The 23,917-nt window shown below is 43.4% G+C and overlaps 1 protein-coding gene across 5 annotated transcripts in view; it reads right to left on the bottom strand.

The window, feature by feature from the left end:
* The window catches only part of srgap3 (SLIT-ROBO Rho GTPase activating protein 3), a 123,793-nt gene that overhangs the window by 40,021 nt on the left and 59,855 nt on the right, over window positions 1-23,917 (bottom strand). For all 5 annotated transcript variants that reach the window (XR_002877644.1, XM_070444563.1, XM_023990942.1 and 2 more), the window contains exons 4-6: window positions 17,128-17,190; window positions 4,209-4,394; window positions 571-699 (exon numbers count right to left, since the gene is read on the bottom strand). Coding sequence is in view for 4 of the 5 variants with exons in the window: in XM_070444563.1 (XP_070300664.1) it covers window positions 571-699; window positions 4,209-4,394; window positions 17,128-17,190 (378 nt within the window). In the remaining variant the exon portion in view is untranslated. The remainder of the gene's footprint in view (window positions 1-570; window positions 700-4,208; window positions 4,395-17,127; window positions 17,191-23,917) is intronic.

Here is a 23,917-nt window from a genome sequence, read left to right as displayed (position 1 = left end):
CATCAGTGTGTTTTGCCTGGCTCCCTGGGAGAGTGGGGTGTGTGACAGTGACAGGCAGACACACACGCTCCGCATCTCCCAGCACAGCTCCCTTAATGAGCATCAGCCCTCACAGCACTCCCAGATAGACGAGGGCATGACAGAGGCAGGAGAGGAGAACAGGGGGAAGAGAAGACCAGCAGGAAGGCATTCTGACTGTCAACACTGATCCATTCCCATGACAGGATGTCATCATTTATATTCCAGAAGAATCCTAACAATGCCTGTTGGGTGGTAACATACAGTTGGATTGTAATGTACATCTGGCAAAGCCATTCAGTTAGACATATAACAACAGTACTACCGACTGGCTCAGAATCAAACTGTTTTGTTCGAGATTAAGAGACACAAAATGGAGGTAAACACTTTCAGTCAAACCAACAGAGCAGCTTGTAGCAATACAGCAAATGGTCTGCGAACACTAAAACAGATGGTGAGAATATCTAGTGTAGCAACCAACGTTAGAACAACATTAGACAATCCCAGCTGAGAGATACAATGAAACCTATCGTGTGCCTATCGCATACTTACATCAATCATATCAGAGACATCGTGAATGTAGTATTTCGCCACAACGGCATTCGTTGCTGCCAGGTTCAACAAATAGTCATTGCGGGCTTTAGTGCACTTCAGCTTGTTCTCTGAGTACTTGGCTTGTCTCTGGGGGACAGAGAGAAGAAAGAGAGAGAGATTGAAAGAGAAAGAGAGAGAGAGAAAGAGAGAGAGAAAACAGAAACGGGGGGGGGGGGGGGGGGGAGTTAATGAAATGAAGCAACGTTGAGTTTGCTAAATGGTATTTGCACAATAACATAGGAGAATTTCTATGCGGCCTGATGGCCTGGCTTAGTGTTGGCAGGAAAAAGGTCAGAGGGATCCACTATAAGAGAGAGAGGCTCTTGACAAGCTTCCTGTAGATAATAACAGCATCATAATTGTTCCACCCAGGTTGGCCATTCACAGTCAGTCACAATTAAATTCAGCACAACAAAATGTACAGCCCAGATGTGAACAATGAAACAGCATTATAAAATACTGTTTTGGTGCAGTGTGCTTGCTAACAAAAACAGACTCAAACAAACATTACAATCCTAGTATGCTCTAATTGTACATCAAGGCAAAGGGTGGCTACTTTGAAGAATCTCAAATATAAAATATATTTGGATTTGTTTAACACTTTTTTGGTTACTACATGATTCCATATGCGTTATTTCATAGTTTTGATGTCTTCACTATTATTCTACAATGTAGAAAATAGTAAAAATAAAGAAAAAGAAAAACCCTGTAATGAGTAGATGTGTCCAAACTTTTGACTGGTACTGTAGCTTTAAATGGTGCACAGTCTTTGTTGCTATGGTTAACTGGACATGCTGCATCTGCTCGTGGCATCCAGCTGGAAAACATTACATTTTTCATCAAAAAGAATACGTAGTCATCTGTTGTTCACATAGCATCAATAATGGATGTTAGCAGACAATACATAATGGTATTGACAAAAACAATTGACTCAAATGGAACGCAGTGACACAGAATCATTGAGACTTGGCTCACAAAGCAGGACTAAAGAGAGCCAATTAAACAACAACACATTGACGTGTGTCTGCGTGTCTGTGTTTGAAAGCACTCGTTATAACCTCTTCCAGCCTGGAGACTATTGGAGAGCATGTCCTTCAAATACATACACGTGCACTTCAAATATACATGGTTCACCAACTCCAATTTCACATGTCCATTATCATGCAAATTAAAACAGTACATCAGGGAAATAGGGATTATGGCTTGATTGTCTCCGCTCCCTCTTCAACTCTGTTTGCAGGTAGCTAGGATTCTGAACGACAATGCTATTGTAGCCTGCAAAATCAGGTCACAGCGCAGAGAGAAAGTACGTTCATAACTACAGCAAGTTATAAATAGTCTGTGGGGATGGTACAGTTCTCCTGCCAGCATCTCTGGAGACGGCAGCCTGAGGAGGGAGGAAAGCTGTCAGCCATTTGATTCCCTGAGCTGCACTGATAATGGTCGCATTTTAATGAAGAAATTCCCCCTGAAAATCCAGAATGCAATATGCATGTTTGAAGTACAGAGTCTTAAGTACAGTGCAGTAGTGTGCGTGGTAATAAGCAGAATGAACATGAATTAGAGTCATGGGCATGGATGAGCTAGAGAGACTGTACAGTTGGATCACTGACCTGGAAGTCACCATTTGTCTGTGTGTGTAGACCCATGCTACGGCAATTCTCTCTCTCGCTCTCTCCCTCTCTCGTGGGCTTACACAATGGACCTGCACCCACTCTCACACAGCCTTACTATCCTCTTCATTCACGTAGTACTGAGAGGGTCCCTCTGGCCTTAGCCAGCTAAAATGAGCCCACCATGAGTCTAGCTGCTGAACAAAACACCACTTACAGAAGTGACTAGGCTGACAATGTACAGTATTAGCAGCAGTCCCAGCCTACAGCACTAGCTGTTGGAGACACTATGGTCATCAAGCCTTTAGGGCTGACCCCATTTAGTCGACTGGTCGATTGTTTAGTCGAGCAGTGGCAAATATATATAACAACAATTATGGCACATGAGACACCTGTCTGATTCACGCCTGTCTGAGTGGACTAATCCATTGCAGAGGCTGCAGGGATGGCACACCAGTATCACCAGAAGTACATTTACTGTTAATTCCCATCATTTCCAATCTACATTTGTTTGGTTACAGTAATTTCATTCAATATTCAGTATTATTATTACAGTCTTACTGTTGTCATTGTAGGAGTGGACACGTTATTTGCAGAGCGCATAACCTAGGCTACACTTGTGAGAAAAAAGTTTTGGTCAATTTTATTTCCATTTACGTGTTGTCAATTTATTCATTGTCTTTTGTTTGGAGCACTCCTGTCAATCTTGAGTAAGAACACACACTTGATTACACATAGAACAAGGCCTATAATGTATACCTAGAAATGTGCCCATTTGAGGATCTGATACTATTTCTGATTGTCTTAACTCACCATCACTGTGGAGCTTCTCAGAGTAATTCTTTCTTCGCCTCAAACAGTACATAAACTAAGTATATTGTTACATCCAATGAGAATGACAATATTTCCTGAACTTAGCCTATTCGAAAAATCTTTCCAGCTTTCTCCCTTTCGATAACCACTCAGCATGAAGGGGGGGGGGAATCTGGTCGGGTGGAAACTTCATAAATTACGCCTACCTGATTACTTCTTATCCCTTGCGCAAATAGCCTACAGCTGTATCTGTCTGTCCGGAGTTCACTGACTCTGGAAGCTGAGGGCCTAGAATATTTAATAGAATGTTGCAAGTTTGCTAGCATGAGCTTTAGGCTGATCAAGTTAATAGTTGATACAACGTTTCCAGTTCCTTGCAGACAGGCCATGCGTAGCCAATGTGATTTATAGGATATTTATTTTTAWTYAGGATATGTTCTACCTGTGGGCTGTAATRTTATTATTTGTTGGCTTTCTATAGGCTATTTGTACATATTGGCAATGGCAACAGAAGTTACTTTTAGATTTGTATCATTTTCATTTAGATAGAGGTTTGATTAACCACAACATTGATTTTGTGTGTATTGTTGGATTGTTAGATACTTTGTTAGATACTACTGCACTGTTGGAGCTAGGAACACAAGTATTTCGCTACACCCGCAATAACATCTGCTAAATATGTGTATGTGACCAATACAATTTGATTTGAGATATGAAGACCTTATTATAAATTAAATGAAACTGTTCCACGAAAATGTGCATATGAAAATCCTAACTTGCACGCAGATCAGTAGGAATGTTASGATAACTTGGCACTCCAAATGGAAAAGGTTGCCGACCGCTGGCGTAACCTATTACCGGCAACTTCAGGAGCTTAAAAGCAGAATATGCAAAGGCCAGCAGCAGCAGGCAGCAAGAGGAGGAGGGTGGAGAGCAGGTTAGGCTACCGTATATTGATCTCTGGCTCCCTTTGTGTGTCTTCATTTTTAATCGCAGTGCTTAAAGCATCAGACAAGCTCAGTAGCCTACATATAGTTGATTTTATACAAACATAGGGTGTGTCTATAAATAGAAAAATAAACGTTTTAAAATTTCGACCAATCGATTGGTTGAAAGAACAGACAACTTTTTTTCCGGAGATAGCTCTACAAGCCTTGGTGTCATGCTCACCTTCTCCTTCATCTTCTCGATCTTCCTGACGGAGCTGCGTCTCTGGGGCCGGTCCTCGTGGCGCAGCAGGTTGACATTGAGGTCTCCAGACTTACTGAACTGCTTCTCCTCCTGCTTCTCAGCATCCTTCAGCTTGCTCTCGGCGCTGATACTCTCCGTGTGGTACATGTGGTAGGTCTTCATAACCTGGAAGAGCAGGAGCAGCACAGAGGAAGGATGAGGAAGTTGCAACAATAACTGGACATAGGATTCATAGAAGACTTCACAACAGCAGACAGAGCAAGCAAATGGGTGATCTGAGGTGACAGCTAGTTTGAAAAGTTTCATTACAATCTGTGCCCTAAAAAACGTCTTTTGAACCCTTTCCCTTTGAAATAATGACTTGCAGTGAGACTGGGTCTGTTTCATAAAATACTGCATGAGGGGCTTGTGTTTCATCCATGGTGGCAGGTGCTCACCCAGCGACAAGGACAGGGAACAGGATCACATCAGTATTCTTATCAGGACCACAGCTGGCCATGAATATGCATAACAGGGCCAGGCAAAGCACAGGACATCACAGCTCCTTTATCTCACATCCACAGACCAGTCTGCATCCAGGGATCCAACGACTTGATGAGAAACTGCATGATATACTCTTTTAAACTTTTACACATATGGAAACTGTTATTTGCTCCTTTGTTGGCCTAAGCTCAGTGAGCATACACGCGCGCGCACGCACACACACACACACACACACACACACACACATAGTCAGTTGATGTTTTCAATGGTGGGCTGATTGAATCAGGGGGCCCAGGGCTGTGTGTGGTAATACAGCTCATCTCATCTGGGCCAGACTTGACACATCCACACCCCCTCTCCACCCCTCTTCTCCTCCTGGATATGGGTTTGTAAATCAGGATAAACTGTTCATCACCTAATGGTTGTTCATTTCATGCCATTTGTGTGGCATAATGACACCATTGTGCTCTCTGCCTTTCCCCTCCCTACTGTGATCTCTGCAGTCAGACACTCAATATTCCCTCTGTCACAAATCAAAGTAAATAACTGTAATGGATGGGATGTACAGTATAGCCCTTTCCACCAAAAACACTGGTAATACAACTTGTCTAATTGAATACTTAGACTAATCTTAAATCTGTTTGTTAAAAGGGCAGTGCACTTAAAAACGTGATTTTACATGTTTTAGAATAATACAGGATGGGATAATACTGTGAAATTGTGAAAATKATGATAATACAATTTTAGTGTAAGAGCTGTTTGTAAAGACTGCCTGAAATTTCAGCTAGTTTTGCATAGGTGGAGTTTTGGCCGGCCTGGCGACATCACCAGGCGGTATAAGTTAATTGACCAATAACAAAAAGAGTTTCAAACCTCTGCCAATAAGAGCTAGTTTTCAGGTTACATATCCCTCCCATTAGGCTAAACTAATTAGGTCCCGCTCTCAGACCACTCCCAGACAGTCCTAGYTAAATTATTGTGCTGGCAATTGTGCCTCTTCACAACTGTGTGGGTGTGTGTGGACCATGTTAATTCCTTAGTGATGTGGACACCGAGGAACTTGAAACTCTTGACCYGTTGATGGTGGCGGATGTGCTGTTGCCTACCCTCACTGTCTGGAGGAGGCCCGTCAGGAAGTACAGGATCCAATTGCAGAGGGAGGCGTTCGGTCCCAGGGTCCTGAGATTGGTGATGAGCTTGGACTATGGTGTTGAATGCTGAGCTGTAGTCARTAAACAGCATTCTTATATASGTATTCCTTTTGTTCAGGTGGGTATCATCTGTGGATCTGTTGGTGCGGTATGCGAATCGGAGTGGGTCCAGGGTGTCGGTGTTGATGTGAGCCATGACCAGCCTTTAAAAGCATTTCATGGCTACAGATGTGATTGCTATGGGGCGATAGTCATTTAGGCAGGTTACCTTGGCATTCTTGGGCACGGGGACTATGGTGGTCTGCTTGAAACATGTTGGTATTACAGACCGTTCAGGGATAGGTTGAAAATGTCAGTGAAAACTCTTGCCAGCTGGTCAGCACATGCTCTGAGTACACATCCTGGTATTCGGTCTGGCCTCGCGGCCTTGTGAATGTTAACCTGTTTAAAAGGTATTTCTCACATTGGCTATGAAAAGCAAAATCACACAGTCGTCTGGAACASCTGGTTCAACATGCATGATTCAGTGTTGCTTGCCTCGAAGCGAGCACAGAAGGCATTTAGCTGGTCTGGTGGGCTTGCGTTGCTGGGCAGCTCGCGGCTGGGTTTACCTTTTTTAATCCATGATAGTTAGCAAGCCCTGCCACATCCGTCAAGTGTCAGAACTGACATAGTAGGATTCGATCTTAGTCCTGTATTGATGCTTTGCCTGTTTGATGGCTAGTTGGAGGTCATAGCGGGATTTATTATAAGCGTCCGGATTATTGTCCCRCTCCTTGAAATCAGCAGCTCTAGCCTATAGATCACTGCAGATGTTGCCTGTAGTTTATGGCTTCTGGTTGGGGTATGTACGTACGGTSCCTGTGGGGACAAGATCATCGATGCAATTATTAATGAAGCCGGTGACTGATGTGGTACACTCCTCAATGTTATCATATGAATCCCGGAACATTATTCCAGTCTGTGCTAGCTAAACAGTCCTGTAGCTTTAGTATCCACTTTATCGGACCACTTCCGTATTGAGCGCAGTACTGGTACTTCCTGTTTGAGTTTTTGCTTGTAAGCAGAAAGCAGAAGGATGAGTTATGGTCTGATTTTGTCAAAGGGAGGGAGAGAGGGGGCCTTGTACACGGTGATTTAAAGTTTTGTCGCCTCTAGTTGCACAGGTGACATGCTGGTAAAAATTGGTAAAACATTTTCTTGTTTGTTTATGGCCCTATAAACTGATTGAGTGTGGTCTTGGTGCCTTCATCGGGATATGACGGTAAATAGACAGCTACAAAAATATAAGATGAAAACTCTTTGGTAAATAGTAGCTTATCATGAGGTAACTTGAGACTTCCCTTAACATTAGAGATCGCGCACCAGCTTTTGTTAACAAAAAGATAACCCCTCCTCCCTTCATCTTACCCGAGCTTGCATCCAGTCTTGTTATACATAGAAAAACCAGCCGAGATGTATATTATCCATGTTCTTGTTCAGCCACGACTCTGAGAAACATTGAATATTACAGTTTTCCAGGTTCCCGTTAATGGAAATCTCGAACAGAGCTCATCCAGTTTGTTTCCAGTGACTGCATGTTTCGCCAAAAGAACTGAGTGCAATGGTCGTCTATTTGCTCGTCGACATAGTCTCTTTCAGGTGCTGACTCGCCTGCTTCTCTTTCTCCAACCACCTCCTCTTTCGAGGCCGGGAATTAAGGCCTGGTCCGGAGTAAGGTAGAACGTCCAGAGCTGCTGACTCGTTGAAGTAGATATTTTCATCCAAATCAAGGTTTGTAATGGCTGTTCTGATGTCCAAAGCTGTTCCAGTCAAAGGAAATTATACTGTAAAAAATCACAACATAGCAGACTTGGTCAGAGCCCGTTTGAAAGGCAACTATGAACCGCTGCTAGCGTCTATCTACGATCAAAATAGGAAAGAGAACCCCTGTCACAAGATTAGTGTATATAGCCTAAAGCAGCCTCTCACACTGATTCTGATGTTCCACTGAATGTCTGGCTCATGTCTGCTTAGCGGTTGAATGACACCACTGTAGCAATTTGACTGTCTGTAGCCCCTCGTGTCTGTCTGTCTGTCCTGTCTGTCTGTCTGTCTGGTCTGAGGGTTAACCCGCCATTCAATGCTGTCCTCTCTGTCTGAGGGTTAGACCCACTCTGGCTGTCTGTGTCCTGTGGGTTAGACCCACTCTGCTGGCTGTCTGGTCTGTCTGTCTGTCTGTTTGTCTGTCCTGTCTGTTCTGTCTGTCTGTCTGTCTGTCTGTCTGTCTGTCTGTCTGTCTGTCTGTCTGTCTGTCTTCTGTCTGTGCCTGTCGTCTGTGTGTCTGTCTGTTCTGTCTGTCCTGTCTGTCTGTCTGTGAGGGTTAGACCCACTCTGCTGTCTGTCGCTCTGTCTGTCTGAGGGTTAGACCCCCCCTCAGGAGGTCTTAGCAGCTCATTCAGCAGCCTTGTAAAGTACAGCACAGATGTGTGCAGCGTCTTAAAATGCCTCCTATGCGTGTAACTCGGCAGTGAGCGAGATCCAGTGCTATAACTAGATGTTAGACAGACAGAGAGCCTAACATTAACGCTAGCTGGTTCTCTTCCTGTAGTTAATGCTCACTTTGTATAGTATCATCTGACCGGATGKTATGACTCCCTTTAATCTGGAAAAAGAAGGTTATAAGAACATCACAGGGTTAATGGGTTGGGTTTATGTCAACTCACAGACAGAATCTCTACTATTTCCAGTTGACTGCTACTGTATGATAGTAAGGTTTCTTAGTCAGAATAACAGCTTATTTTTATCATCCAGCCAGTCAATGCTTTCATCAACAGAGCTCCACTGCACAAGGCGCTACAAGTCTTAGGAGAGTAAAAAATGACAAAGATCTGAAAGGCAAACACTTCAAAGAAAAAACGCAAAGCAAAAACAAACTCTTGTCTATTCTGGTATATGACAGAGTACACAGTAGAAAGAAGTCACTTCAGTGTTTGGGGAAACTAGGGCTAGCAGTGTGCATCTCCCTAGGCTGGCAACCCATTTCTCCAACAGCGTGAAAAGAAAACAGGGTTTCCAGGCAACTTCGAGCAGCACAACTAAAAGACCAGCAGCTAAAGACAGAATGTAATTTGCAGGAACATTGAGGTGAGGCAGGGTCTACCTTCTGGGAGGTGTGTGTATGTGGTTACTGTCTCCACTCAAACAATAGCCTGAGGCTGTTCTGTTTCTGCACTGATGAAAGCTACAATTAACATATTTCATTGTGGAAATACAGACAGACGTGACTTCCACTTAAAGTGAACCGTGGTTGCAGCATTGATCTCAGTGCAAGAGGCATCACTGCAGTCCCTGGTTCGAATCCAGGCTGCATCACATCCGGCCGTGAATGGGAGTCCCATAAGGCGGCGCACAAGTGGCCCAGCGTCGTTCGGGTTTGGCCGGGTTAGGCCGTCATTGTAAATAAGAATTTGTTCTTAACTGACTTGCCTAGTTAAATGAAGGTTACATTTAATTATATGCCACTCTGATATTTGATTCTGTGTTCTATAAGCCTGTGTATTAAAACCAAATTGGTTTCCTAGTTTGCAATTGGAAAAATATGAACGTGTTATCTCAAGAGACCTGTCACAATAAACATGGCCATTATGGCTAACACAATTACCATGACAGTCAGAGGAGCACCCCGGAATGAAACTGGAGAGAGATGGAAAAACCAGACCTGTTGTAAGTCACTGCACTGGGACGGTCTGTATCAGACTGTACTGCCCAGCTCAGACCCAGGGTGGAAACAGAGAGCAGAACATCTCCATCATTTCCATAATGTATTGTAACAAACGTACCACCAGGGCGGCGTGCTGCTGCATTCATTAAACAAACAGCCTCTAGTGTGGCAGAGTTTAATAACAAATTAACCAAAAACACTGCAGCATGACTTTTTGCTCCTGTACTGTCTGGTTAATTCAAAAAACTTTACAAATATATATGTTGTTTAAATGGATCAGAGCTGCCAGGTGAATAATTGACTCTGTGATCCAATGAAGAAATTGCTGTTTTTTGCTCTCATTTCTCATTTCAGATTCACTACATATAATTCAAGCCACAGGCATCAAGCCTCACGCCCTCAAATCAATAGCTGTCTCAGTAGCACCAGCAGCAGATACTTAAAATAATGTTTGAACAATGGCTTTAGCCAAACACTCTTAAATCTCTAGACTGTGTTAGTGAATGTGACATATTCAATCAATCCCTATCCCAGTCTGCTGTCCCCACATRYTTCAAGATGGCCACCATTGTTCCTTTTCCMAAGAAAGCTAAGGTAACTGAACTAAATGACTATTGCCCCGTAGCACTCACTTCTTTCATCATGAAATGCTTTGAGAGGCTAGTCAAGGATCATATCACCTCCATCCTACCTGTCACCCTAGACCTACTCCAATTTGCTTACCGCCCAAATAGGTCCACAGACGATCCAATCGCCATCACACTGCACACTGCCCTATCCCATCTGGACAAGAGGAACACCTATGTAAGAATGCTGTTCATTGACTACAGCTCAGCATTCAACACCATAGTACCCTCCAAACTCATCAATAAGCTTGAGACCCTTGGGCTCGACCCCGCCCTGTGCAACTGGGTCCTGGACTTACTGTACGGGCCGYCCCAGGTGGTGAAGGTAGGAAAAAACATCGCCCCTCCGCTGATCCTCAACACTGGGGCCCCACAAGTACATTCTCAGCCCCTTCCTGTACTCCGTGTTCACCCACGACTGCGTGGCCATGTACGCCTCCAACTCAATCATCAAGTTTGCAGACAACACTACAGTGGTAGSCTTGATTACCAACAACGACGAGACAGCCTACAGGGAGGAGGTGAGGGCCCTCGGAGTGTGGTGTCAGGAAAATAACCTCTCACTCAATGTCAGCAAAACAAAAGAGATGATCGTGGACTTCAGGAAACAGCAAAGGGAGCACCCCACCTATCCACATTGACGGGAAAGCAGTGGAGAAGGTGGAAAGTTTTAAGTTCCTCGGAGTAAATATAACCGACAAACTGAAATGGTCCAGCCACACAGACAGTGTGGTGAAGAAGGCGTAAYAGCGCCTCTTCAATGTCAGGAGGCTGAAAAAATGTGGCTGGTCACCGAAAACCCTGACTAACTTTTACAGGTGCACAATTGAGAGCATCCTGTCGGGCTGTATCACCGCCTGGTACGGCAACTGCACCGCCCACAAMCGCAGGGCTCTCCAGAGGGTGGTGCGGTCTGCACAAYGCATCACTGGGGGCAAACTACCTGCCCTCCAGGACACCTACAACACCCAATGTTACAGGAAGGCAAAAAAGATMATCAARGACAATAACCACCCGAGCCACTGCCTGTTCACCCTGCTTCCATCCAGAAGGCAAGGTCAGTACAGGTGCATCAAAGTGGGGACAGAGATTGAAAAACAGCTTCTATCTCAAGGCCATCAGATTGTTAAACAGACACTACTAGCACAGAGAGGCGACTGCCTACCTACAGACTTGATATCATTGGCCACTTTAATAAATGGAACACTAGTCACTTTAATAATGCCACTTTAAGAATGTTTACATATCTCGCATTACTAATATCATATGTATAGACACTTCAGTATCCTTCACTATCTATTCTTTACTATCTATTGCATCTTAGCCGCTCTGTCACTGCTCATCCGTATATATTATACTTATATATTCTTATCAGATTTCTTTAAAAGATTGTGAGTATTAGGTTTAGTTGTGGAATTTGATAGATATTAGGTTTTGTTGTGGAAATGTTAGATATTACCTGTTAGATACTGCTGCAATGTCGGATCTAGAAGCATAAGCATTTTGCTACACTCGCAATAACATCTGCTAACCATGTGTATGTGACCAATAACATTTGATTTGATTWTAAAGGGATTCACAAGGGATTTCTGCAATTCTACCTCTGGCAAAATGCATTGTTGTTTGCAGTCCATAAGATCTGTCATCTGATTACCAATGAGCTAAAAGCTTCAACTGTTCCCATGTTTTTTAACTGCCATTTTATACAATGAATAAATATAACGACAGCCAAAACCACAATCATCATTATCATCAGTCTTTCGAGAAAATGTCACTGCTGTGGGTTTCTGATTCTGATTAGTTAGATGTTTGAGATGGGGCAAAAATTAAATGGGGCACCACAGGAGTCAAATGGGGCTTGAAGAAGAGAGAGACAATCATAAAACATGATCATGGCCATTCAATCTGATAGCAGCCCACATGTTTAACCAAGCCATGGCTGGCCCTAGCTGTTGAAGAGCAGGGAGAGCAGCAGAATAATTATCTGTTTTCTTGTCTCCACCCTGATGCATTTGGACTCCTCTGGCTGTGACCTTGAAATGCACATTGCTGCTGGAGCGAGTCCCCTGGGCCGTACCGTGCACAGGGTAGGGTTTAGGACACCAGCTGCTTAAGAGGAAAAACAATCTCTGTCTCATTCATAAACCTGGTGGGGAAAGCCTGGCAGACTCGAGGGAAGATAGAGGTGCTGCTGATGGCGCCGTGAGCTCTCATATCCTTGCCCTTAATGTGTACGGGGGGGTTAGGAAATGTACAGGGTGAGAGTGGGTCAGTTAGTGTAGACTAGAGGCAGTGATTGGACGTGGAGATTTGATTCAGTCAATAAAATATAGTCTGCAGTGGAGAGAATGCATGAGTTTGTTAAATGTAACATACCACATTTAGACAGATACTAAGTGACTTGGTATAAAAAAAACAGCATACATCATTATTATGCAGTCCTATATTTTGGTTAAGGCTTCACTTGGTAAATGGTATAAAGAGGTCTGTCTTTGGTCCTTTGGCCCTGATCGTGGTTAATGAKCTTTCTCTTCCTCTTTAAAAGTAGTTATAACCTCTATTCTAACTCTCTATAACCCCTTTTGACTGTGTCATGGTGGACAGATGGCCCAATCAGAGAGAGAGATGGCATCTGTGCCAGCCCTGTCCTTTGATAGCCTGTCACTCATGACATCAGATGAATAAGTCATCGAAGTCTGCTCTCCTTGGGGGAGCAAGAGGACAGCTGAAGTTGCCTGGAGCTTCTCCAGACATAGGCACAGTGTCTCCTTGAGTATGAGCTTCACGACGCRACAGGGGGGCATAAGCACAGTGTCACAGTGTGCCCTTGATTTCTCCCTGGTCACAAAGGAAAGTTTACAGAGGAGTAAATAAGGCATAGAGAGAAGCCCCGACGGACACATAGATACAGTAGACCCGATGGTTGAGCGAGGGGTGTTTTGCATTCCTGTTACTGTGGGCACAGCCACTGGCACCAGAACAATATTGCAATGTGGAAGTGATTTGAGCTGCAGCCTGCAACTGGCCCACTTGGAGAGAAATGCAACATTTCATTCCATCATCATAACAATCACCCACCTCCTCCTCCCCATCATCCTCTACATTCGAGATCAACATGCACTGCAGTTTGAGAGAGAAAGAGAGAGGGGGGCGATAAAAAGAGAGAGAGAGAGAGAGAGAGAGAGAGAGAAAGAGAGAGAGTAGAAAGAGAGAGAGAGAGAGATGAATGAAGAAAGAGAGTATGAGAGAGAGAGAGGAGAGTATGGAGAGGAGAGAGGAGAGAGAGAGCAGACATGAGAGCGTAGAAGTGAAGAGACGAGACGAGAGAGAGAGAGAGAGAGAGAGAGAAGAGAGAGAGGAGAAGAGAGAGAGGAGCAAGAGGTCTGAGAGACGAGAGAGAGAGAGAGTATGATGATATAAATATATATATATATAATATATATGATATATAATATATATATATATATATATATATAGTTGAGTATCGAGAGTATGAGAGTATAATACGCAAAACCAATTAGGCCAACAGCAAATTAAATCCTTTAGAAACTTCCTGGTAATGTTCCACTGCAAGTAGTGAAGGTGTAAACTTTGGCAGTAGAGAAATCTTAACAGTATTTTGACTCTCAGCTTCCCCTATCAAATCTAAAAATCTCAAATAGAAAATCTGAAGAAGAATGATAAAGCAATGACAAATGGTTTGATTGAATAGAGACTGCAACAAATCTAACGAAATAATATTGTAGAATACCTGGTCCAACCAATAAACAATAGAGACCCGGACAACCTGAGTCTACGCCTTCACTATGGTGAATCACTAAAGAAATACCAGAAATACACTACGGAAAACGAAAGAACAGCAACGTCAGAAATCAGCTCAATGTAATTAAGACTCCATAAGACTCTAACGCCACATTCTGGGAAAATTGGAAGAAACACTAAAACAAACAACAACACGAAGAATAATTATCCAAAATGGAGATGTATGGGTAAACCAAAGATCAAATACAAAGTCCATAAAGAATAAATTATACAGGACTATATCCAGAACCCACCTGGATTCTCCATTATCCTTGAATGAGTTCATGGACAAAGAATAAAACCTCCAACCCAAAAAGGCCTGTGGTGTTGATGGTATCCTTAATGAAATATCAAATAGTAACTAAACCAATAGATCAGCAAAACAAAAACAAGCTACAAATAAAGAAAAGAAAACAAGAATAAAGATATTAGTAAGTCGTTATTATCGGTTGATCTTAATTAATAGAGAACGAAATTTTCATATAAATAAAAACGAAAGAAAATATAACTACAAAAAACTGAATGCTTATATCATAAAGACTACTGATATAAGCAAGAAAAAAAAAAAAAAATAATATACAACAAAATTCAATTGGGCTGATGCTAAAATCTTTAACATCGTCCTTAGCTCTTAGCTCTGGCATCTTTCCCATATTGGAACCAGGACCTTGATCACCCACATCCACCAACAGTTGGAGACAATGACCAGCCCAGATAACTACCTTGTGGAATATGCGTCAAAGTAAACTTGGGATAAATTCTCCTTTCTGCATTATCATTAACAGCAGACTCGTACATTTTCAATAAAACAATGTACTGAGCATGTAAAAATTGGCTTTTTAGCCAAATTACCGTAATAAACAGAGCATGTATTCAAGTCCTACGGCTATCAAAGATACACCTAATGACAACCAAACAAACCAAAAAAGCAAAGTTCTTCTCATGCTTGTTGATTTCAAAAAAGGCTTCGACTCATTTGCAGAGGGTCTGCTATAAAACAAAATTGATGGAAAAGTGGGTGTTGGGGGTAAACATTACGCATTATAAAATCATGTACACAAACAACAAGTGTGGCGGATTAAAAAAAATTGGCAAAAAAAACACAGTACCATTTCCTTCAATACAGGTTGTGTGGGGTAGAAAATAAAAAAAAAAAACGAGGATGCAGGCATTAAGCCCACCCTTTCAACCTATTATCAAGCGAATCTGGCGCGGGCACTAGAGACAGTCTGCAGCACCGGTCTAACCCTACTAGAATCTGAAGTCAATGTCTACTTGTTTGCTGAATGATCTGGTGCTTCTGTCACCAACCAAGGAGGGCTAGTCTAAGCACCTCTAGATCTTTTGCACAGCTTCTGGGTCAGACCTGGGCCTGCAGTAAATCTCAGTAAGACTAAAATCATGCGTGTTCAAAAAAGGTCCAGTCACAGGACCCCAAATTCCATTAGACACCGTTGCCCCTAGCAGCACTACAAACTAATACATACCTCGGCCTAAAATCAGCACCACAGGTTTTCATTCCACAAAGCTGTGAACGATCGGAGAGAATAGGCAAGAAGGGCCTCTTCCTATGCTCATCAAAAGGAACATAAATTTCAAACATTACCAAATTAGGATTGGCTAAAAAAAAAATACTTGAATCAGCATAGAGCCTCATTGCTTATATGGTTGTGAGGTCTGGGGTCCGCTCAACCAACCAAGATTTCACAAAATGGGGACAAACACCAAATTTCAGACTTTGGCATGGCAGAATTCTGCAAAAATACCTCCGTGTTACAAACGTAGAAACATACTTCAAATAAATGCATGCAGAGCAGAATTTAAGGCCGATACCCCGTATGTATCCAATATATTTCCAAAAAGAGGCCGTTAAAATTCTAAACAATAAAAAAATCAAACCAATGACCTAAAAGGGAAAGCCGATTCCGATGAACCTTCCATAACAAAAGCCAATCACCTACAGAGAGATGAACCTGGAGAAGAGTCCCCTAAGCAAGCTGGTCCTAGGGCTCTGTTCACAAACACAAACACCCCCCACAGAGCCCCAGGAACAACAGCACAATTAGACCCAACCAAATCATGAGAAAAAACAAAAAGATAATTACTTAGCAACTATTGGAAAGAATTAACAAAAAAAACAGAGCAAACTAGAATGCTATTTGGCCCTAAACAGAGAGTACACAGTGGCAGAATACCTGACCACTGTGACTGAACCCAAACTTAAAGGAAAGCTTTGACTATGTATCAGACTCAGTGAAGCAAGCCTTGCTATTGAGAAGGGCCGCCGTAGGCAGACATGGTCTCTAAGAGAAGACAGGCTATGTGCACATCGCTCCGCCCAAAAATGAGGGTGAACTGAGGCTGCACTTCCTAACCTCCTGCCCAATGTATGACTATATTAGAGAGACATATTTCCTCAGATTACACAGATCCACACAGAAAGAATTGAAAACAAATCCATTTTGTGATAACTCCCATATTCTAACTGGGAAAAGATTCCACAGTGTCACAGTGTGCCATAACAGCGAGGCAGCAAATTTGTGACCTGTTTGCCACATAGAAAAGGGCAACCAGTGAAGACAAAAACACCATTGTAAATACAACCCATATTATGCTTATTTAATTTGAACTTGTGTGCTTTTACACATTTGTAATTGTTACAACACTGTATATATATAAATATAACATTTGTAATGTCTTTATTGTTTTGAAACTTCTGTATGTGTAATGTTTACTGTAATTTGTATTGTTTATTCACTTTGTTATAATATCTACCTCACTTGCTTTGGACAATGTTAACACGTTTCCCATGCCAATAAAGCCCTTGAATTGAATTGAGAGAGAGAAAGAAGGGAGAGAGAGAGAGACCGAGAGAGTATGAGAAGAGTATGAGAGAGAGAGAGTATGAGAGGAGAGAGAGAGAGAGAGGGGAGAGGAGAGAGGAGAGAGAGAGAGAGAGAGAGAGAGAGAGAGAGAGAGACGAGAGAGAGAGAGAGAGAGAGAAGCGCTAGCCTCATCACATTGCTCTCAGTATAGGCCTTGATACTGGCTGTGTCTGGATGAAGGGATGCCAAGCAGAGGAGAGAAGGAATCGATTCTGACAGGGAAAAGAAGATGGGTTTTGTTGTACTTACAGTGTAGAGTTCGTTTGTCACTTTTACCAGCTCCTCGTGCATCTGAATCCCAATGTCCTTGCTCTGAAAAACAATGGGTTGGAAAGCAGTTAGGGACGATACACATCAATCAATCCAGGTGGATACAGCGCATCAACAAATAGGCAAAATAGTGGTGAATATCCTGTAACAACAAACTGACAGGCAATGTTTTTCAGTGTGTTGGTGGTGATGAGACACTGTCTGGATTGGTTTAAATCTTAACAGCAGTTTCAGAAAGTGCACATACGGTACAGTGACCAACAGCATAAACATACAGAGCTTTCTGAAAGTTTTCAGACCCCTTGACTTTTTCCAAATTTTGTTACATGACAGCCTTATTCTAAAATGGATTAAAAAAATGTTTTTTTTTAAACTCAGCAATCTACACACAATACCCCATAATGACGAAGCGAAAACAGGTTTACATTTTTTTAAATTTATATATAATTTATATATTATTTATATATTTATATATATTATAATATATATAATTTATATATATATATAATTTATATATATATATAAAAAAAAGAAATACCTTATTTACATAAGTATTCAGACCCTTTGCTATGAGACTCGAAATGGAGCTCAGGTGCATCCTGTTTCCATTGATCATCCTTGAGATGTTTCTACAACTTGTTTGGAGTCCACGTGTGGTAAATTCAATTGATTGGACATKATTTGGAAAGACACACAGGTCACACAGGTCCCACAGTTGAAAGTGCATGTCAGAGCAAAGTCCAAGAGGTCGAAGGAATTGTCCGTAAAGCTCCGAGACAGGCACAGATCTGGGGAAGGGTACCCAAAATATTCCTGCAGCATTGAAGGTCCCCAAGAACACAGTGGTCTCMRTCATTCTTAAATGGATTCGTTTGGAACCACCAAGTCTCTTCCCAGAGCTGGCCGGCCCGGCTAAACTGAGCAATTGGGGGAGAAGGGCCTTGRTCAAGGAGGTGACAAAGAACCCGATGGTCACTCTGATAGAGCTCTAGAGTTCCTCTGTGGAGATGGGAGAACCTTCCAGAAGGATAACCATCTCTGCAGCACTCCACCAATCAGGGCCTTTAAGGTAGAGTGGCCAGACGAAAACCACTCCTCAGTAAAAAGCRCATGACAGCCCACTTTGTGTGTTTGCCAGAAGGCACCTAAAGACTCTCAGACCATGATAAACAAGAGTCTCTGGTCTGATGAAACCAATATTGAACTCTTTGGCCTGAATGCCAAGCGTCACGTTTGGAGGAAACCTGGCATCATCCCTACGGTGAAGCATGGTGGTGGCAGAATGCTCTGGGGATGTTTTTCAGCGGCAGGGACTGGAAGACTAGTCAGGATCGAGGCAAAGATGAATGGAGCAAAGTACAGAGAGATCCTTGATTAAAAAAACTGCTCCAGAGCGCTCAGAACCTCCGACTAGGGCGAAGGTTCAACCTTCCAAACGGGACAACAACCCTAAGCACACAGCCAAGACAAAGCAGGAGTGGCTTTGGGACAAGCCTCTTAATGTCCTTGAGTGTCCCAGTCAGAGCCCGGACTTGATCCTGATCAAATATCTCTGGATAGACCTGAAAATAGCTGTGCAGCAATGCTCCCCATCCAACCTGGCAAAGCTTGAGAGGATCTGTAGAGAAGAATGGGAGAAACTCCCCAAATGCAGGTATGCCAAGTTTGTAGCATCATACCCAAGAAGACTCGAGGCTGTAATCGCTGCCAAAGGTGCTTCAACATAGTACTGAGTAAAGTGTCTGAATGCTTATGTTAAATGCAATATTTCAGTTTTTAGTTTTTAATAAATTAGCAAARATTTATAAAAACATGTTTTTGATTTGTCATTATGGGGTATTGTGTGTAGAAAAAAACATTTAATACATTTTAGAATAAGGCTGTAATGTAACAAAATGTGGAAAAGGTCAAGGGGTCTGAATACTTTCCAAAGGAACTGTACATGTGATGGATGGACAGAAACATACATTACTCTAAAAGAGAGACTGCCTGCCAGACCAGCCAGTGGAACACAATCAACCCCTAGACTAGTGAATGGACTTCCCATCTGGCCTCTCTCCCTCTATGTCTGAAGAGGGCTGGAGTATGTGTGGTTTCATATTCCACCCCGCGCTGCCGTTTCCTGTGATTATTACACGTGGGCTATGTTTAGCTACAGATGATGCGCTGCTGACTGTTAAAGCTGCTGTTTAGTTGTGGTGCTTGGTGGGTAAATGTCACATCCCTCTCCTTCTAACCTGCCACCTCTGATCTGCACCGAATGCATTGGGACAACACCCTCTCAAAACGGCTGAACCATCAACATCAGCATTTATAGTGTTTACCACATTACTAGCCTATATGATGTTGTGAAACACAATCATGCAGTTAATGGATGTCTTTGTAAAATGGCGCCAGAGAGGAAGGCTGACCTTCTACGTGTCCTCAACCGATTGTGTTTTTTTGTTTGTTTATTTGCGTTGTTTGTAACAATTTTTTAAACTTATTTTGTACATAATGTTTCCACTACCGTCTCTTACTCACCACGGACTGGCAGAATCCTTTTTTTCCCTTTAACGAGTCTGACGAGCCCGACACGAATGATATACTGCTTTCTCGSGAACAGGCCCAGATCCCCGTGAATTGCGTGAAGAGGGAGAGAAAAAGGGGCCAGAGGGCGGGCTGCCTTCTGAGAATTCATACGCGATCAAATAAACCCCMACTTCCTTCCATTCTGCTAGCAAACGTGCAATCTTTGGAGAATAAAATCGATGACCTACGCGGAAGATTAAAYTACCCATGGGACATTCAAAACTGTAATATCTTATGCTTCACGGAGTCGTGGCTGAACGACGACACTATCAACATTCAGCTTGCTGGTTATACGCTGTACCGGCAGGATAGAACAGAGGGGTCTGGTAAGACAAGGGGTGGCGGACTATGTGTTTTTGCAAATAACAGCTGGTACACGATATCTAAGGAAGTCTCAAGCTATTGTTCGCCTGAGGTAGAGTATCTCATGATAAGCTGTAGACCACACCATCTACCTAGAGAGTATTCATCTGTATTTTTTTATTTTTTTATCCCATTTTCTCCCCCCTTTTTGTGGTATCCAATCGCTAGTAATTACTATCTTGTCTCATCGCTACAACTCCCGTACGGGCTCGGGAGAGACGAAGGTCGAAAGCCATGCGTCCTCCGAAGCACAACCCAACCAAGCCGCACTGCTTCTTAACACAGCGCGCCTCCAACCCGGAAGCCAGCCGCACCAATGTGTCGGAGGAAACACCGTGTACCTGGCCCCCTTGGTTAGCGCGCACTGCGCCCGGCCCGCCACAGGAGTCNCGGCAGGATAGAACAGAGGGGTCTGGTAAGACAAGGGGTGGCGGACTATGTGTTTTTGCAAATAACAGCTGGTACACGATATCTAAGGAAGTCTCGAGCTATTGTTCGCCTGAGGTAGAGTATCTCATGATAAGCTGTAGACCACACCATCTACCTAGAGAGTATTCATCTGTATTTTTCGTAGCTGTTTACATACCACCACAGACTGAGGCTGGCACTAAGACAGCATTGAATGAGCTGAATTCCGCCATAAGCAAACAAGAAAACGCTCACCGAGAGGCGGCGCTCCTAGAAGCCGGGGACGTTAATGCAGGGAAACTTAAATCCGTTTCACCAAATTTCTATCAGCATCTTAAACGTGCAACCAGAGGGAAAAGAACTCTGGACCAGCTATATATACTCCACACACAGAGACGCATACAAAGCTCTCTCTCGCCCTCCATTTGGCAAATCTGACCATAATTCTATCCTCCTGATTCCTGCTTACAAGCAAAAATTAAAGCAGGAAGCACCAGTGACGAGATCAATAAAAAACTGGTCAGATAAAGCAGATGCTAAGCTACAGGACTGTTTTGCTAGCACAGACTGGAATATTTTCCSGGATTCCGCCGATGGCATTGAGGAGTACACCACATCACTCATTGGCTTCATCAATAAGTGCATCGATGACGTYGTCCCTACAGTGACCGTACGTACATACCCCAACCAGAAGCCATGGATTACAGGCAACATCCGACACTGAGCTAAAGGCTAGAGCTGACGCTTTCAAGGAGCGGGACTCTAACCCTTATAAAAAATGCCGCTATGCTATCTGACGAACCATCAAACAGGCAAAGCATCAATACTGGAATAAGATCGAATCGTACTACACCGGCTCTGACGCTCGTCGGATGTGGCAGGGCTTGCAAACCATTACAGACTACAAAGGGAAGCACAGCTGAGAGCTGCCCAGTGACACAAGCCTAACAGATGAACTAAACTACTTCTATGCTCGCTTCGAGGCAAATAACACTGAAACATGCATGAGAGCACCAGCTGTTCCGCAGCCGATGTGAGTAACACCTTTAAACAGGTCAACACTCACAAGGCCGCAGGGCCAGACGGATTACCAGGATGTGTACTCCGAGCATGCGCAGACCAACGGGCAAGTGTCTTCACTGACATTTTCAACCTCTCCCTGTCTGAGAATACCAACATGTTTTAAGCAGACCACCATAGTGCATGTGCCCAAGAACACTAAGGTAACCTGCCTAAATGACTACTGATCCGTAGCACTCACGTCTGTAGCCATGAAGTGCTTTGAAAGGCTGGTCATGGCTCACATCAACACCATTATCCCAGAAACCCTAGACCCATTCTCAATTTGCATACCGCCCCAACAGATCCACAGAAGATGCAATCTCTATTGCACCACACACTGCCCTTTCCCACCTGGACAAAAATAACACCTATGTGAGAATGCTATTCATTGACTACAGCTCAGCGTTCAACACCACAGTGCCCTCAAAGCTCATCAATAAGCTAAGGACCCTTGGACTAAACACCTCCCTCTGCAACTGGATCCTGGACTTACTGACGGGCCGCCCCAAGGTGGTAAGGGTAGGTAATAACACGTGCACTATGCTGATCCTCAACACAGAAGCCCCTTGGGTGCGTGCTCAGTCCCCTCTTGTACTCCCTGTTCACTCATGACTGCACGGCCAGGCACAACTCCAACACCATCATTAAGTTTGCCCGATGACACAACAGTGGTAGGCCTGATCACCGACAACGACGAGAGCCTATAGGGAGGAGGTCAGAGACTTGGCCGTGTGGTGCCAGGACAACAACCTCTCCCTCAATGTGACCAGGACAAAGGAGATGATTGTGGACTACAGGAAAAAGAGGACAGAGCACGTCCCCATTCTCATCCACAGGGCTGCAGTGGAGCAGGTTGAGAGCTTCCACATCACCAACAAACTAACATGGTCCAAGCAAACCTATTCCCATTCAGGAGACTGAAAATATTTGTCATGGGTCCTTAGATTCTCAAAAGGTTCTACAGCTGCACCATCGAGAGCATCCTGACTGGTTGCATCACTGCCTGGTTTGGCAACTGCTCGGCCTCCGACCGCAAGCCACTACAGAGGTAGTGCGAACGGCTCAGTACATCACTGGGGCCAAGCTTCCTGCCATCCAGGACCTCTATACCAAGAGGTGTCAGAGGAAGGCCCTAAAAATTGGCAAAGACTCCAGCCACCCTAGTCATAGACTGTTCTCTCTGCTACCGCACGGCAAGCAGGACCGGAGCGCCAATTCTAGGTCAAAGAGGTTTCTAAACAGCTTCTACCCCCAAGCCATAAGACTCCTGAACATCTAATGAAATGGCTACCCAGACTATTTGCATTGCCCCCCCCCCCCCTCCCCCTCTTTTAAACCGCTGCTACTCTTTGTTGTTATCATCTATGAATAGTCACTCTAATAACTCTACCTACATGTACATATTACCTCAACTAACCGGTGCCCCCGCACATTGACTCTGTACCGGTACCCCCCTGTATATAGTCTCGCTATTGTTATTTAACTGCAGCGCTTTAATTGCTTGTTACTTTTATTTCTTATTCTTATCCATATTTTTTTCAACTGCATTGTTGGTTAGGGCCTCGTAAGTAAGCATTTCACTGTAAGGCCTACACCTGTTGTATTCGGCGTATGTGACTAATACAATTTGATTTGATTTATTAAGTAGATAACATCAGTAATGACTCAAGCTGAGAAAAGGCACAATCCGCCGTTTCATCTTTTTCCTGTTGTCAACTAATATCCAGATTGTCATTTTGTCATGTCATGTACAGTGTTGTTTTTCAAAAGGAGCCTTGAGAAAGAAGCTGTAACTGATGGAAGCTTGACTTGTCAGTGACATTCAGTTTTCCTATCAGCCTTCAAGATGGAGGAGGACTATAAGTAATGTGTTTTATAGAGGACAAATATACTGCAGCACTTACACCCATCCCACACAACCTATCTAGTGATGACGAGTGTGGGGAACACACCTGGTATTGTGGGAGCTCAGTGAGAGAAAGTAATTGCTAGCATGGCGGTACATGCAACAGAAAACAAACTGTTCTTAGATTGAGGCTACAGGGGCATGTGAATCCACCCACATCACACATTACTGTGTTTTCACAGAAAATCAAGTAGGCACAAAGGATATAACACCTTTAATTACTTCACAGAAGTACGACTCTGACTAACCTTCTCAGGAAAGTTTTTTTCTAGAGCACATACCTTGAGTATTTAATCTCAACCTCTAACTCATTGTTAACAGTATCTTTAATACTACCCACACACACATAAAGGACGTTTCAAACTCCCACAGTGTACCCATAGCCTCCGCTGTCTAAGACTCCATACTGTTCCAGGCCCTAGCTCTATAGGTATACTAAATCTGATATATGGTCCCTAT

The sequence above is a fragment of the Salvelinus sp. IW2-2015 genome, linkage group LG1 (assembly GCF_002910315.2).
Source record: "Salvelinus sp. IW2-2015 linkage group LG1, ASM291031v2, whole genome shotgun sequence".
In the NCBI taxonomy this organism is placed as follows: domain Eukaryota; kingdom Metazoa; phylum Chordata; class Actinopteri; order Salmoniformes; family Salmonidae; genus Salvelinus; species Salvelinus sp. IW2-2015.
Note: the sequence above shows the minus strand (reverse complement) of the source record. Positions and strands in the feature narration are given on the sequence as shown.